The 17,065-nt window shown below is 37.3% G+C and overlaps 1 protein-coding gene across 9 annotated transcripts in view; it reads right to left on the bottom strand.

Moving 5' to 3' along the window:
- Positions 1-17,065, bottom strand: part of CADPS2 (calcium dependent secretion activator 2) — a 556,850-nt gene that overhangs the window by 38,667 nt on the left and 501,118 nt on the right. For all 9 annotated transcript variants that reach the window (XM_079149839.1, XM_079149831.1, XM_079149833.1 and 6 more), the window contains one exon: positions 84-167. In XM_079149839.1, the coding sequence (XP_079005965.1) occupies positions 84-167 (84 nt within the window). The remainder of the gene's footprint in view (positions 1-83; positions 168-17,065) is intronic.

Here is a 17,065-nt window from a genome sequence, read left to right as displayed (position 1 = left end):
ATGAGAATTATATTCTTAACTACTGTGTAAGTACCGTGATAAGAGCTGAGAGACAGCAAAAGAGAACTCGTTCCAATACTTACAGTGAAGGACAGAATGGATGAAAAGAAGGTGCCTTCATCATACCTTGACAGCTTAGACAATACCCCTTCCAACACTGAAACAAACTGTAATACAGATTATAAAGAGTGGTTAGAAAGTTTCTGAGCATACAATCCAATAGCAGTGCAAACAATTCCTCAATCAACTTCTCCCAAGCTACTAAAATCCACCATGAATCAGAGGACAGCTGAGGTCAAGCTAGCTTGTATTGCTTGCTCTTTCATTCCAAATATGAAGTCTAAGATCCTTTCCCATGGCTGAAAATAATGCATCATTTAAAAAAATAATAAATAATGTATAATGGGAATCCAGTCACGATACATATGAGATCATTTAAGAAATTAATAAACCTTAGGTTCATAAAATTATTCCTTAAAACATTTTTCAAGTTGAATACAGGGGCTCACAAACAATGAAGGTCAAGTTTCATGAAATTCCTTTCCTTTATGTATTATTTGACCATCTCTCCACTTTTTCCTACATATGCACAGAAGATTGAATAAAGTAAGAACAGACAGTGAAAGGGAGGTGTGACATTCAAGCTCTCATAACACTAGAACACAGTCATTAATGGGCATTTGTCAAGCAGCTCTAATTGGGACCCTTAAGGATCATTCCTGCATCTAGAAACTTACACAGCAGCCTGGGAGTGTGAGGATCTCAGTGAGATATACACACTGAGAGGCAAAGTGGAAAGAGCATTAGACTGAAAATATATAACCCAATTCTATTTCTGATCTCTCCCTGGGCTTAGTCTGATCTCTTCCTGACCACTTACTCTGACCACTGTACATTCCTGGCCTCAGTTCTTCCATCAGTTAAATATACATGTTGGAGGTGAGATGGGAGAGGGTAGGGAATTAAAATTATTCTCAAAAGTGTTTTACATTTCTCAAATTTTATATTCCCTTTATTTCTCCCTCTCCCTCTCCCCCTCTTTCTTATTTTATTTTTGGTTACTGTGCTGGGTATTGAACCCAGGACCTCCCACATGCTAGGCAAGCACTCTGCCACCAAGCTATGCCCCCAATCCTTTTCATTTTGAGACAGTCTTCCTAATTTTCTCAGGCTGCTCTCAAATTTGAGCTATTCTGGTTTCAGCCTCCTGGACTGCTGGAATTAAAGACATGAGCCACTATGCCTGAAGTTAAAATTTTATATTTTTATAAAATAAAAAAAAGGTTTGCCCTAATGGAAAAATATGGGAAATGTTACTTTATTATAGTCAATGAATAAGGGGAACTAATAAGATATACTGTCCTATACCTTTCCTCTTTTTAGAACTAAAATGATATGTACTATTGACAAATTATATACATTCCCAAAGGGGAAATGCTGGCAAGGTTTTTTAAATATGAAAAGGGAAATTAACAAAGGCTGGTTTTTGTTCACATAGCAGCTTCTTCAACCAAGTGATAATAGTTCTAGGGACACAGCTTATTGGTCTCTAGTGACCAAAGAGCTCACTGTGAGTGCACAGGAGATAATTTTTTCTCTATGGCTGATCAATTACTGCAAAATAGTTTATGCAAAAGAAACAAAAACTTCCCTAAAGGTTTCTCCATCACATCATTTGCGACATGATGTAAGAACACAGAAACAAAATCATGCAAATGGCTGACTAAAGTTTCATTTTTATAAGAAGGAGAATTATGTTCATTTGAAATGTTATCCTATGGGATATAAACAGCAAAAAACACAAAATTACAAATTGCTCACAACTGAATGTCAATTTAGCACTTTCTTCCTGCCCATTAGGATTTCTTACCAATCACGACTGCCTAACTCAACTGGATGTGGTTTACAAGGACCCAGAAGACCAATACTCCAGGGCTATATCAGACTAGGGGAAGGGAATTCCAAACTTAATGGCCCTCTGTGGAAAATGCCTCATTTCTTGTAACTCGAATCTTGAGAGCAAGTGTGTGCTGGGTGATGTCACTTGGAGGAGAACCACGATTGCTATGGTTACTAGACAACCTGAGGCATCAGAGGCTCCAGCACAGCACCTGACTCTGGGTGTCTTCTGGCGAATCTGGGTGTATACCTGTGAATGGTACCGAGGGACAAGGCAGGGAAGAGGCAAAAATCCTGTGGATAGCTTTAGAAGATGTGGGTTCAAGTTGGAGCTCTGTCACCATCCGGCTATAAGATAGTGTCAAGTCATTTCAATTCTGGTTTCTGTACTCATTAGTAAATGGGGAAAATACAGCCATCCTGCTCACCTTATAAAGCTGATGTGAAGCTCAGGGGTGGTGTTTTATATGAAAATGCCAAAATACTAAAGAAATATAAAGATTATTGTTATTGATATAACATCATTCATTATTTGTCTGAAAACATAAGTATGTTAAATCACAAACTAAATAGGACAGCTTAGTGACAAGGTACAATAATGAGTTTGATTCTTATCGAATGGGTCTAATTCAATGAAATCTGTGGAGGTATATATGGAAGTAGGAACAAATTGAGGCTGTTAGACCACTGGACTCCCACCTGTTTGAAGGTCATTGGTGAACAGCAGGGGAGAAAGCCTTTGAACACAGGTGGTCATGCTTCAGAACCCACATTTTCTACCATTGCACTAGAGAATTGCAGGGAATAGATGAAGTGATCTAGGTTATGTGCTCAGAAAAAATAAGTGCTCAATAATGTCATTCTGTTATAACTATTACTGAGCACCTAAGAGAGGAAATAAAAACAGGAGTCTTAGACCTTTCCCTTCAGGAATATACAAACTAGTGGAAGAGACAGACATGAGTACAATTGGGCATGACACAGGGCGAAGCCCTATGGGTCACAGAAGGGTGAACGGTGTAACTGAATTGGAGAAGTGAAAGAGTGACGTTGACCAGAGGATCTAAAGTGAACTTACTCTATAAGGTGGCACAGGAATTGAGCTGCAGAATAGCAGAAATGGAGCTGATACAATGATAGGAAGCCTACTGGCAGATGCATTTAGGGGAGAAGTTTCTCCACAGAGGCATCTGGCAGCCTGTCTGGCTTGACTTCTCTTTACAGTACATCATTCTCTTTACAGTACAGTACATTATCAGGTTAATGTGAGCAAGTCCTGTGTGTGGGCCTGTGGTCTGCTGCAACCAAGCCACAATATTCCTTGCCTCCATTTCAACAATAGCAGAACCTTCTTTTTGAGTTCTTCCCTATCCCAAATAGTCCCTGGGGAGGCAAAATACAGTAGGGACTCTAAGTGCTTACATGGCCGTGAGCAGCCGCTGTACCCCTGAGATCAACCAGGTAAGCCATACAGTTCCTACAGAAGGTGTTTTTTGTAAGATATTTGTTGAGGCCCAGGTGGTAGAAAAGCTACCATCAAAACCAAACTCTATTAACAACAAGATTAATAATGACATATTTTCCATTTGTGATTTAATTGCATGAAACAGCAAGATTCCAAGGAAATCCAGTTAAATGCTGGGTTTCATTGCTGAATCTTTAACTGCTTCCTGTGAACTTTCTCTGAACAGCTCAGGGAGTATATAAATACTTATGGGTTTGCCTTGTGCTCTCTGTTCTCCTGAGGGTGTTGGGTTGGAATGAAACACTGCAGTCTCTTTGTTTCGCTACTCTTTATTGTGTATGCCATGTACTGGGTTTGTTTAAATAATATTTAACACCTAGAATCTGTCTGGGTAATTACCAACTTTGCCTCATGATACATACTCTCAAGGAAATTAAAGATGAAGGCACTTTAAAATGATAGGTAGATAGAATGAATCCTAAAGAGGGCCACAAGGCATGTTTTAAATTTCCTGTCAAATTTTAAGAAGACATAAGAATCATTTTAACAAGATATAAGATCTGGGTGGAAGGTAGAAAATAAATTCTAAGAAGCAATAGACTGTTGGGTTTAAAACACAGTTATTGCTATTTTAGCCATGACATTTCATGAAGTAAACAAGGGATTGATGCATTGAAAATTATACAATCTTCCACAGAAAAGATAGATATCCACAGTAAAACTGATCATGAAAAACTAGGTACTTGTTTGGCATGGAGGAGGAGATAGACTGAGGATACCTATTAGCAGATGTTTTGTTTGTGTTAATTAAGATAAGGACTAATATTGTTAAAATTCCACATGGACCCAGAATATCACAGTATCACAGACTGGAAGTAAACAATTTATTTCACAAATCAAATTTTTTTATTTTTTAAGTACTGGGGATTGAACCCAGGACCTCATTCATGCTAGGCAGGTGCACTCCTGCTGAGCCACACCCCCAACCCCAGAATGTTAATGAAATAATGCAATGGGCTGCTCTCCATCTTCTTTTGCCAATTGTGAATGCACTTTTTTGAAACTTTGTGGCAACTGACTCCTAAAAGTTCTTCCCAGATGGTGCATACCTTACTGAATCATTTATAATGTTTGACAGAATATATTTATTCAAAATATGCCTTGTTCTGCAAAGTGTGTAACATAAGTGTCTAAAACAGCACACAGTCCAGATGTTGGTAAATTCTCCACAATGTCTCCTCTCATTGTTCCTTTTCCCTTTGTTTCCCCCAATGCAGTGATCTATCTTACTTTCTATTTCCTATCTGCAAATGGCTCTGAATAGTGTGTCATTCCTTTTAAGCACATATTTGGATTTTAACAGGTGTTTTCTGAATATGTGGCCTTGATCCAAAGAAGTAAATTTGATCAAATTAATTTACCCAGGCTGAGTTGGCAAGATAGTTTCATTAAGTCATCAGAGCAGTCAGGTCAAATTTGTTCTCTGTGTTATTCTTAAGAGGAATCCCAGGAAAAAATATTCTAAGTTGTCAGAAAAAATATGTATGTGTATGTATATACATATAGATATCAAAGTATCTGAAGTATCTATATGTATATGCTTGGTGGAAAGTGTTTATTCATTCCTAATCCATTTTGTTTTTGTTTTTAATACATGAAGTAAATGAGGGTCTAAGAAGTTTATCATTAGTGTGATATTACCATTCATGTCCAGAATTCACAGTTCCTCATTATGGGAATACATTATGAGAACTGTCATATTTTGTATTGGCTCTGCTGACTATTTGCACTGACCATTTCTAACTCTCAGCCCTCCAATGTTTTTCCAGTATCCTTGTCACTACACGTGATGAATTCCATTCTCGTCTCCCTGGCATACATTTGCCCTCCCAGCTACGTGCCCAAGCTAGTCCCACACAGGCATCAAAGGAAGGTCACAGAAGGCTGGATGATAAACCTAGAGACAGTGAGGACATGACTGGAGGGTGAAGCCTCTGCTCTTTCCCTTTCTGGTCTTGTTGAGTTTTGTATGGAGTTTTGGAAAGGTTAGAGGCTTGGTACCTCCAGGGTCAAGCCCTGGCGCTGTGGATTCTACCTTGAGACCTTGGACCTCGATTTCCTCATCCGGACTTTGGGGGTTGGGCTTGCTTGATGAGAAGAGGCCACACAGTCAGGGCTCTAGGCCTCATTTCCTTTCACAAAGTAGCTTTGATTTGAATGGTGTTGAATGGTGTTTTGCTCTTCTGCATATGCTACACTTTGACCAATCTAATTTTAATATAAGGTGGCAATAAATATAACATTTCCTGTACCCTTTCATGATAAGATTTTATGTTCCTCATATTTTTCCTGGCAAACATAATCTAAGACCCTTTCTGGTGGTAAGTACCTTCCCCCCTGCCCCACTTTTAAGGTTACTTTCCATTTCTTCTGCAGTGGGGGTGTTCCAGTTAAGGCATCTTGGCTTGAGAATAGTAGCTACTGGCACAGAATCATTTTTAATTGTTGAAATCTTAAAATTACATAGTTAATTTGAGCCCATGTGACTCCTCTGAACTCCAGATCGAATAATGTCTCATTTGACAGCACCTCCCTCTGATGTCTCAAAGGCAGCTCAGTCTCAAAATGTCCAATAAGGACATTAAAGTCTTTTCCTCCAAATCTGTTTTTCTTCCAGGGCACCTGCATCAGTGAATGACACTAGAATCCATTCTGTACTTTAAGCCACAGTCCTAAGAGTAATCTTTAAGGTTTTCCTTTCTCATCTCATTCCTAAACACTGTCCATGATAGAGCTTTAATTCCTTTGATTAGTTTATCAGAAACCAAAGTGAAAGCCTCTGACTATTCCTTCTCCAGGCTGTTTGGTATGTGTAGCCAGATGGATCTTTTAATGCAAGGCTGAATAATTCTTTACCCCACTTTCCACCTCCCCAACCCTTCAGGGCCTTTCCATTCCTCTTAGGATGAAAACTTCAAGTTCTTTAGCACATTCTACACGCTTCTCCCTACCTCTGCAGCTTCATTTTGCACCAGGTCCTGGTGCCTACAGTTTCTCCCACCTAATTGCTGCTTTGATTCCTCTTCTCCTAGTTGACTCATCCTTTGGAACTCAGCTTCAGCTGGAGAAAACTCTGTCCTCCAACTAGGTGACTCACCCTGTCATAGGCATTTATGACACATAACATATGTGTCTGTGTATAATTTTATGATTGTTAGCATGTTTCTCTCAAGTGTCAAAGCACTTGATTCCATGTCAAGCATGCAAAGTCCTTTATTCCATGCTCTGGGTTAAAAACAGAGCAGAACCAGACTACTGATGCCACAGCAAATTTGCTTAGTATTTTTCAGACTTGCTTTCATCTGTTTTTTAATGCCGTTCACTCAACAAACACTGAATGGCACCTGAGAAAGAGAGTATAAACGAGATTCCTGTTCTCAAGAGATTCAGAGACACACAAATAACCACAAGGAAAATGCCATAGGAAGGTATTGGGTGGGGAGCTAAATTTACTGAGGCTGAGATAGCTTCTAGGAGGGAGAGCACAGAAGACTTTTCCAGTTGAGGAAAGGAAGAAAGAGCTCTCCAAGCAGAGGATGGGCTTGGGAAAAGACATGGAGGCCTGGCTACTTGTAATTCAGTAAGATGCTGGAAATGCTAGAGCTAAAGTTGTGGGTGACAGTGTTGCGGGGGCAAGAGCAATTAGACTTGTGAAGGCACTTAGAGGTGATGCAGCAAAGTTTTTCTGGTGGGTCAGCCTTACACAAATTCAATTCAAAGGAAAAATTAGTATCATGTAAGATTTTGTTAGAACTTCTGTGTTAAAGGGGCCTGGTGCAGGTTAAGGGTAGAAATGCTGCACTCTCAAACACTGCATCACCATGAACCTTAAGGAACTCAGAGTTCCCCAAATGTATGAGCAACCTCTTCTGCTGGGAAATTAACAAAACTCAAGTGCAAGGTGCACTGCAGGTACAATGTAGGAAATGAAGGTACAAGCAGTAGGGAACTCCTAGAATATGACACATTGGCAAGAAATGATCATATCTGTATTTCAGAAAAGTACTCAGATAGGATGAGGAATTACTGAGGGGAAGGGGAACATGGTGGAGATCAGTGAGGCAAGAATTTAAATGGAGAAGTGCTGAGGGCCTGGAAGAAGATAACAGGGCCAGTGAGAAGGAATCGGGGCAGAAGAGGGGCTATTTAGGAGACTGACTCAATAGGCCCTGTATCTTGCTATGTGAAAAGACTGAGAGGGGTCTAAGAAGACAAGAAACCTAGCATGAAGAGGTTTAACAATGGGTGATCAGTACTACCAATGAACACAGCAAATGTAGACTAAGAAACACTTGGGGTGCAGGCGATGTGGGTGTTTGTACAGGCATTGAGCTTGTGGAGATGTACAGGAGGCCACTTGAAAGACAGTTTGTACAAGAGCCACAATAATATCAACTAATACATAACAGTACTTAAAATGTGCCAGTCATTGTACTAAGATTCTCTATATTAACTCAGTATTCACTAATACTAACAATCACACCCTCATACTAATAAGTACTCTATTCTTTGTAAGAAATGCTATATATTTCAATAAATAGTACTACTGCATATACTAAAACATATTCCTACTTTATTAGTGAGTTTCTGGTTTAAGAAACTTGTCCAAGGATAAATAACCAGTGGCAAAGTTTGAATTAAAACTCAGTCTGAATTTGGGCTTTAAATCATAATTCCACACATATATGTATATGGTCTAGAATCACCAGCACATAGTAAAGTCAGGAGTGTGAGAGTCATAGACATTTGTAGAATGAGTTCAAAAGAAGACTAATGATGGAATCCCAAGCAATACCAGCAGCATCTAGTTGCTAGAACAGAGAAGATGATAATGCAGTTGGCAGTCCAAAAACCTTCATGGACCTTATTCTCAGTAAGAACACACACTGTGAGAGCTATGTGTGACTTGAGAGCCCTGGATCATACTCATACTGTTTGTAAGGACATGGACTAATAAGATGTATGTAGGGGAATTGAAGAGGGGAGGCATAAAGAAGGAAGTGTAGCTTCTTATTTATCCAAATATATCAAATGTATTTATCAATATCAGAGAGAATTAAAATGTGGGAAGAAATATTTGTGATTCAATACTAGAAATACACTATTTTATTAAACTATTGCATATAGAGTTAATTACTATGATATTTCATCATATCATTTTTAATATCTAGGATAGGAGTCAGGATTTGATGGGTAAAGGCAGTTAATGTAGACATTTCATGTTTTATTTTTTCACAGGCTTATTTCTCTTTACTGCTTTCCTGGAGATGTAGATGTAGGAATCTGAAGTTCAGAGGCTTGGTTCCTCACTCTCTCACTTATTAGGTCAGTTTACTAAGCTAATTTGAGAATTATGTTCCCATCAATAAGATGGAATAAGATAGTCCATTTCATAGATATTAAGAATAGGTAGTAAGAGGTCTAAGTGAAATCACACATAAACAGTGGCTATTTTATAGTAGGTACTTTATAACTCTTTCTAAAAGAAACTATTAATTTTTTGATGAAAACAAATGTGAACACACTATCTTACAGGCTATTTTGATTCTAAATATATTATACCTCAAAGGTAGTTTACATGTCAGTCTGGAATGAGACAACTTAATTATGCATCTTGGTGTAGACTTTGATTCAAAAGTCTGATTCAGAGCAGGTCCATCAAAATCACCACCATTTTTGCTAGTTAAATACGTAAATTTTTCTCCTCTGCCAAACTTCTGACTCAGAATAACTGAGAATAATGTGTGGAAATCTACATTTCACTAGTTCACAGGTAGGTTTTTTTTGGCATGGTAATATTTAAGAATTATTATATTAAAAATGTCTCATCTTTCCATAATGAGATAAACTCACTATTTACCCAGTCCATAGACCTTGGCAGCCAGCCACACAAAGATCCTGTCAGTTGGACTGTGTAGAATTTTTATCGAGGCAGACTGGACCTACTAAAGCCAAGCTGTAAAGTCTGGAAAAAATGATGAAGCAACTACTTCTTTAAATGTACAGACTCTAATAAAAGGCCAAAAGGATGCTGCAGAATCTGGGAAGCATGACAACACCAAAGGAACAAAAGTAACTTCAGTAACTGCATCCAAAGAATTGTAGATCCATGAACTGCCTGAGAAAAAATTTCAAAATAATTACCTTAAAGAAGCTCAGTGAGCAACAAAGGAATACAGTAATTAAATGGAATCAGGAAACTCATACATGAACAAATGAGAACTTTAACGAGGAAAAAGAAACAATAAAGAGGAACAAAAGAAAAATTCTTAAGTGGAAGAATATAAAAGTGAACCAAAAAATTCAATAGAGATCATTGCTAGCAATCTTGATAAGGCAGAAAAAGTCATAAAAATTCTAAGATATGCCATTTGAAATTATCAAGTCAGAAGAACAAGAAGAAACAAGAGTAAAAAAGAGTGAAGAAAATCCAAGGAACTTATGTCACATCATCAAGCAAACCCATACACATACTAAAATAGGTATCCCAGAAGGAGAAGAAGAAGACTAAAGGGTACAAGTTAACTTAAAGAAATAATAGTTGAAAACTCCCCAAATATGGAGAAGAACATGGACATCCAGATGCATAAAGTCCAAAGAACTCTTAATTGGTTGAATCAAAAGAGGTCTACACAAAGAAACATAATTAAATTGTCATAAACCAACATCAGGGACTTGTCCAACATGTACAAGAATTATTGTGCCTTAAGAAATGTTCTTAAAAAATGAAGGACATATAAGGGTTTTATTGGATTAAAGGCTAGGAGGTTCATTACCACTTGACATGGCGTGCAAGAAATGCTAAAGGGAGTTCTTTTAAATTGAAATGAAGGGATGCTAAGCAACAACATAAAGCATATGGAAGTATATATCCCACTGATAAAGACAGATATATAAACAATGCAGAATAACTATAATAATGGAATGTAAATCACTTTTAACCCTGATATAAAAGTTAAAAGTATAATCACAAAAATTTAATAGATACACAATAAAAGAAGTAACTAAAATAACAATGACATAATGTGTGCCTGTGTGTATGTGTAATACAGAGATTTTTGTATGTAATTGATATTATTATCAGCTTTGAAACAGTCTGACTATAAGAAGTTTTAGGTAAGTCTCATGGTAACAAAAAGATAAAGACAAAAAAGGATCAAATGCATAGCCACAATCAATCATTGATTCACAAAGGAAGACAATTGAGAGGAAGAGAAGAGCAAAAGAACTAAAAACACTCAGGCCATAATTTTCCTTAACATTGTAAAGGCCATCTATGCTAAGCCCATGGCTAATATCATTCTAAATGGTGAAAAACTGAAAGCATTCCCCCTAAAAACTGGAACAAGGCAGGGATGCCCTCTTTCACCACTTCTATTCAATATCATCCTTGAAACTCTAGCCAGAGCAATTAGACAGAACAAAGAAATTAAAGGGATACGAATAGGAAAAGAAGAACTCAAACTATCCCTATTTGCTGATGATATGATTAAATACTTAGAGGAACCAGGAAATTCCACCAGAAAACTTTTAGAACTCATAAGTGAATTCAGTAAAGTAGTGGGATATAAGATCAATGCACATAAATCCAATGCATTTTTATACATAAGTGATGAATCTTCGGAAAGAGAAGTTAGGAAAACTACCCCATTCACAATAGCCTCGAAAAAAATAAAATACTTGGGAATCAATCTCACAAAAGAGGTGAAAGACCTCTACAATGAGAACTACAGTACACTAAAGAAAGAAATTAAAGAAAACCTTAGAAGATGGAAAGATCTCCCATGTTCTTGGATAGGAAGAATTAATATTGTCAAAATGGCCATACTACCAAAAGTGCTATACAGATTCAATGCAATTCCAATTAAAATCCCAATGACGTACCTTACAGAAATAGAGCAAGCAATTATGAAATTCATCTGGAAGAATAAGAAACCCAGAATAGCTAAAGCAATCCTCAGGAGAAAGAGTGAAGCAGGGGGTATCACAATACCAGATCTTCAACTCTACTACAAAGCAATAGTAACAAAAACGGCATGGTATTGGTACCAAAATAGAAAGGTAGATCAATGGTACAGAATAGAGGACACGGACACAAATCCTAATAAATACAATTTTCTCATACTAGACAAAGGTGCCAAAAATATGCAATGGAGAAAAGATAGCCTCTTCAACAAATGGTGCTGGGAGAATTGGAAATCCATATGCAACAGAATGAAACTAAACCCATATCTCTCACCATGCACGAAACTAAACTCAAAATGGATTAAGGACCTCGGAATCAGACCAGAGACCCTGCAGATTATAGAAGAAAAAGTAGGTCCAAATCTTCACCTTGTTGGTCTAGGATCAGACTTCCTTAACAGGACTCCCATAGCACAAGAAAGAAAAGCTAGAATCAACCACTGGGATAGATTCAAACTAAAAAGCTTTCTCTCAGCAAAGGAAACTATCAGCAATGCGAAGAAAGAGCCTACAGAGTGGGAGAATATCTTTGCCAATCATACTTCAGATAGAGCACTAATCTCAGAATCTATAAAGAACTCAAAAAACTCTACTCCAAGAATTCAAATAATCCAGTCGATAAATGGGCTAAGGAAATGAATAGACATTTCACAGAAGAAGATCTACAAGCAATCAACAAACATATGGAAAAATGTTCAACATCTTTAGTAATAAGAGAAATGCAAATCAAAACCACCCAAAGATTCCATCTCACCCCAATTAGAATGGCGATTATCAAGAATACGAGCAACAACAGGTGTTGGTGAGGATGTGGGGAGAAAGGTACACTCATACATTGCTGGTGGGGCTGCAAATTAGTGCAGCCACTCTGGAAAGCAGTGGGGAGATTCCTTAGAAAACTTGGAATGGACCCTCCATTTGACCCAGCTATCCCACTCCTTGGCCTATACCCAAAGGACTTAAAATCAGCATACTACAGAGATAGAGCCACATCAATGTTCATAGCTGCTCAATTCACAATAGCCAGATTGTGGAACCAACCTAGATGCCCTTCAATTGATGAGTGGATAAAGAAACTGTGGTATATATATACAATGGAATATTACTCAGCCATAAAGAATGATAAAATTATGGCATTTGCAGGCAAATGGATGAAATTGGAGAATATCATGCTAAGTGAGATAAGCCAATCTCAAAAAGTCAAAGTACGAATGATATCGTTAATAAGTGGAGGATGACACATAATGGGGGGGAGGGAAGGGTTAGTGTTAGGGTTAGAGTTAGGGTTAGGGAGGGGGGCAAGTATGGAGGAAGGAAGTACTGTATAGAGGGTAAAGAGGGGTGGGAGGGGTGGGGGGAAGGGAAAAAATAACAGAATGAATCAAACAACATTACTCTATGTAAATTTATGATTACACAAATGGTATGCCTTTACGCCATGTACAAACAGAGAAACAACATGTATCCCATTTGTTTACAATAAAAAAAAAAGAAAGAAATTAAAGAAAACCTTAGAAGATGGAAAGATCTCCCATGTTCTTGGATAGGAAGAATTAATATTGTCAAAATGGCCATACTACCAAAAGTGCTATACAGATTCAATGCAATTCCAATTAAAATCCCAATGACGTACCTTACAGAAATACAGCAAGCAATTATGAAATTCATCGGGAAGAATAAGAAACCCAGAATAGCTAAAGCAATCCTCAGGAGAAAGAGTGAAGCAGGGGGTATCACAATACCAGATCTTCAACTCTACTACAAAGCAATAGTAACAAAAACGGCATGGTATTGGTACCAAAATAGAAAGGTAGATCAATGGTACAGAATAGAGGACACAGACACAAACCCAAATAAATACAATTTTCTCATACTAGACAAAGGTGCCAAAAATATGCAATGGAGAAAAGATAGCCTCCTCAACAAATGGTGCTGGGAGAATTGGAAATCCATATGCAACAGAATGAAACTAAACCCATATCTCTCACCATGCACGAAACTAAACTCAAAATGGATTAAGGACCTCGGAATCAGACCAGAGACCCTGCACATTATAGAAGAAAAAGTAGGTCCAGATCTTCAACATGTCGGCTTAGGACCAGACTTCCTCAACAGGACTCCCATAGCACAAGAAATAAAAGCAAGAATCAATAACTGGGATAGATTCAAACTAAAAAGCTTTCTCTCAGCAAAGGAAACTATCAGCAATGTGAAGAAAGAGCCTACAGAGTCGGAGAAAATCTTTGCCAATCATACTTCAGATAGAGCACTAATCTCCAGAATCTATAAAGAACTCAAAAAACTCTACACCAAGAATGCAAATAATCCAATCAACAAATGGGCTAAGGAAATGAATAGACATTTCACAGAAGAAGATCTACAAGCAATCAACAAACATATGGAAAAATGTTCAACATCTTTAGTAATAAGAGAAATGCAAATCAAAACCACCCAAAGATTCCATCTCACCCCAATTAGAATGGTGATTATCAAGAATACAAGCAACAGTAGGTGTTGGCGAGGATGTGGGGAGAAAGGTACACTCATACATTGCTGGTGGGGCTGCAAATTAGTGCAGCCACTCTGGAAAGCAGTGTGGAGATTCCTTAGAAAACTTGGAATGGAACCACCGTTTGACCCAGCTATCCCACTCCTTGACCTATACCCAAAGGACTTAAAATCAGCATACTACAGTGATAAAACCACATCAATGTTCATAGCTGCTCAATTCACAATAGCCAGATTGTGGAACCAACCTAGATGTCCTTCAATTGATGAATGGATAAAGAAACTGTTATTTTTATATATATATATATATATATATATATATATACATACACACACACACAATGGAATATTACTCAGCCATAAAGAATGATAAAATTATGGCATTTGCAGGCAAATGGATGAAATTGGAGAATATCATGCTAAGTGAGATAAGCCAATCTCAAAAACTCAAAGGTCCAATGATATCGCTAATAAGTGGATGAGGACACATAATGGGGGGAGGGAGGGGTTAGTGTTAGGGTTAGAGTTAGGGTTAGGGAGGGGGGCAAGAATGGAGGAAGGAAGAACTGTGTAGAGGGAAAAGAGGGGTGGGAGGGGTGGGGGGAAGGGAAAAATAACAGAATGAATCAAACAACAATACCCTATGTAAATTTATGATTACACAAATAGTATGCCTTTACGTCATGTACAGAGAAACAACATGTATCCCATTTGTTTACAATTAAAAAAAAAAAAAAGAACTAAAAACACCCTGCAAACAATGAACAAACTGGAAGTAGTAAGTTCTTGCAACACATAATAGCAAAACATAATTCTTTACCTATCAAAAATTACATTAAATGTAATGGATGAAACACTTCAATCAAAACAGTGGCTAAATGACAAAAAGAAAAAAAAAGGTTCAGGGGCTGGAGATATAGCTCAGGGTTAGAGCATGTGTTTAGCATGTACAAGACTTTGAGTTCAATTCCTAGAACAACGCAACAAAATAGAAACTGAAAAAAAATATGAAAAGATAACAAGTGTTGTTGAGGATATAGAGAAAAAAGAACACTTTAACATTGTTAATGGGCATGTAAATTAATACAGCCACTATAGAAAACGGTGTGGAAGATTCCTAAAACAATTAAAAAGAATTAATAGAATTACCATACAAATTAGCATCTCACTACTGCGTATGTATCCAAAGGAACTGAAATGAGGATCTTAAAGAGATATCTATATCCCTATGTCTACTGAAATATTCTCAACTGCCAAGTCTTGGAAACAACTTAAATGTCAACTGACAGATAAATGGAAAATGACATGTGATATACACATAATGTGGCATATTATTCAGCTTTACAAAGAAGGAAATCTTACTTTTTGAGACAACAGAGATGAATCTGGAGTACAAAGTTTGGCAAAAAAAAGTTGTACAGAGAAAGAAAAATACTACATGACACCAATTATATGAAGAATTTAAAAGAGTCAAAACTCACAGAAGCAGAAAACAGAATGATGATATCCAGGGTTTCCAGGGAGGTGAAATGGAGCAGTATTTGTCAAAGGGTAAAGTTTCAGTTATGCAAGATGAATGAGTCCTGGAGTTCTAATGTATAGCATAGCCTCTACCGTTAGCAATACTATTTGCTAAGAGGAGTGAGCTCATGTTGAGTGCTGCTATCCCCTCCCACCCAAATAATAAATTAAGAAGCCTAGAAGAACCTTTTGAAGGTGATGCATAGCTTTATGGCATAGATAGTAGTGAGGCTTTCATGACTGTATACTCATCTCCAAACTCATCATGCTTAATATGTACACATTTCTGCATGTGAATCATATCTCAATGAGGTGGTTTAAAAATACACAGAGTATTTTGGATCAATGAAAAAGCACTACTTTTATCTCTTAGGAAGCTTGTTTGATTCAACTTACCAAGTTAATTGATACTTTTCAACTGAGGAATTAAAGACAATAAGTACTATTTGACAGTAAGAGAAATAATCCATAGGAAAAAGTGTAATTTTGACCTGATTTCCAAATATAATAGCCACTAAATACATGAGGCTATTTTAATTGAGACTAAATTAAAAACTAAGTTCCTTAGTTACACTAGCCACATTGCAAGTGCTCCATAGACATGTATGATTACAACCTACTCTACTGACCATGCAGAAATTTCTATTGGATAGTGCTGAACCTTATAATACCTTCTTCTAACTTAATTAAAACATGTCATTTTTATATTAACCAAATGCATTTGACATAGATACATTTAAATTTCTTAATTTGCCAGAAATGAATGTAGAGATGATGTGCAACCCTGTCTGCTTTCTCTGCTACTTCCCTCCTCCTCCTCCTCTGCAACAAAAATGAAAACAACTAGTTGAACTTTTTCTGTGCTTCCTTATTAACCTTAAAACAGCTACATGCTGGAATGCTGTTGAATCACTGTCATTATGATTGCAAACCTCTCAAAATGGCAGCTTCTTAGGAGCACTGTGCTGAAGGAGAGGTTATATTTGAATGAAATTGTCCTGGATGCCTCACAGAGAAGGAAGGGGCAAGCTTAGCTTTACTTCATTCTAGTGGGTTGACTGTACAGGGCTGCAGGCTGCTGTGTTGGACTCCTTGTAGGGTGGGAATCTGTTTTTTCCTCCAGGGCTTGATTTTCTGGTGATCCACCTTTCCATCCACCTGCTGGGTAGTTTTCCTTTAACCCGTTTCCACTTGGGAGACTTTTTATTATTGCTACAATTTCATTACTTGTTGTTGATTTATTTCAGATTTTTATATCCTGTTGGTTCAGTTTTGGCATGGCACATGAGTTCAAAATTTACATCCATTTTTTTCTAGATTTTCCAACTTATTGGCATATACTTCTAGAAAATTCCCTAATGATCTTTGAATTTCAATGGTATCTATTGTAATGCTCTCCTCTTTCAGCTCTAATTTGTTTTGGTATATTTATATATTGTGTATTGATTGACTCAGGATACTTATCTGTCCTCTCAAACATTTATCATTTCTTTGTGGAGAGAACATTACAAATCCCGTCTTCTGGTTATTTTGAATTATACAATATTGATGGCAATAATCTCCCTCTGTGTAACAGAACACTAGAAGTTATTCCTTTTATCTGGCTGTGAACTTGCACCCATTAACCAATAACTCCTCACCTCTTTA

Source organism: Sciurus vulgaris (assembly GCF_902686455.1).
Source record: "Sciurus vulgaris genome assembly, chromosome: 8".
NCBI lineage: Eukaryota > Metazoa > Chordata > Mammalia > Rodentia > Sciuridae > Sciurus > Sciurus vulgaris.
This window is presented reverse-complemented; position numbering and strand designations above follow the sequence as displayed.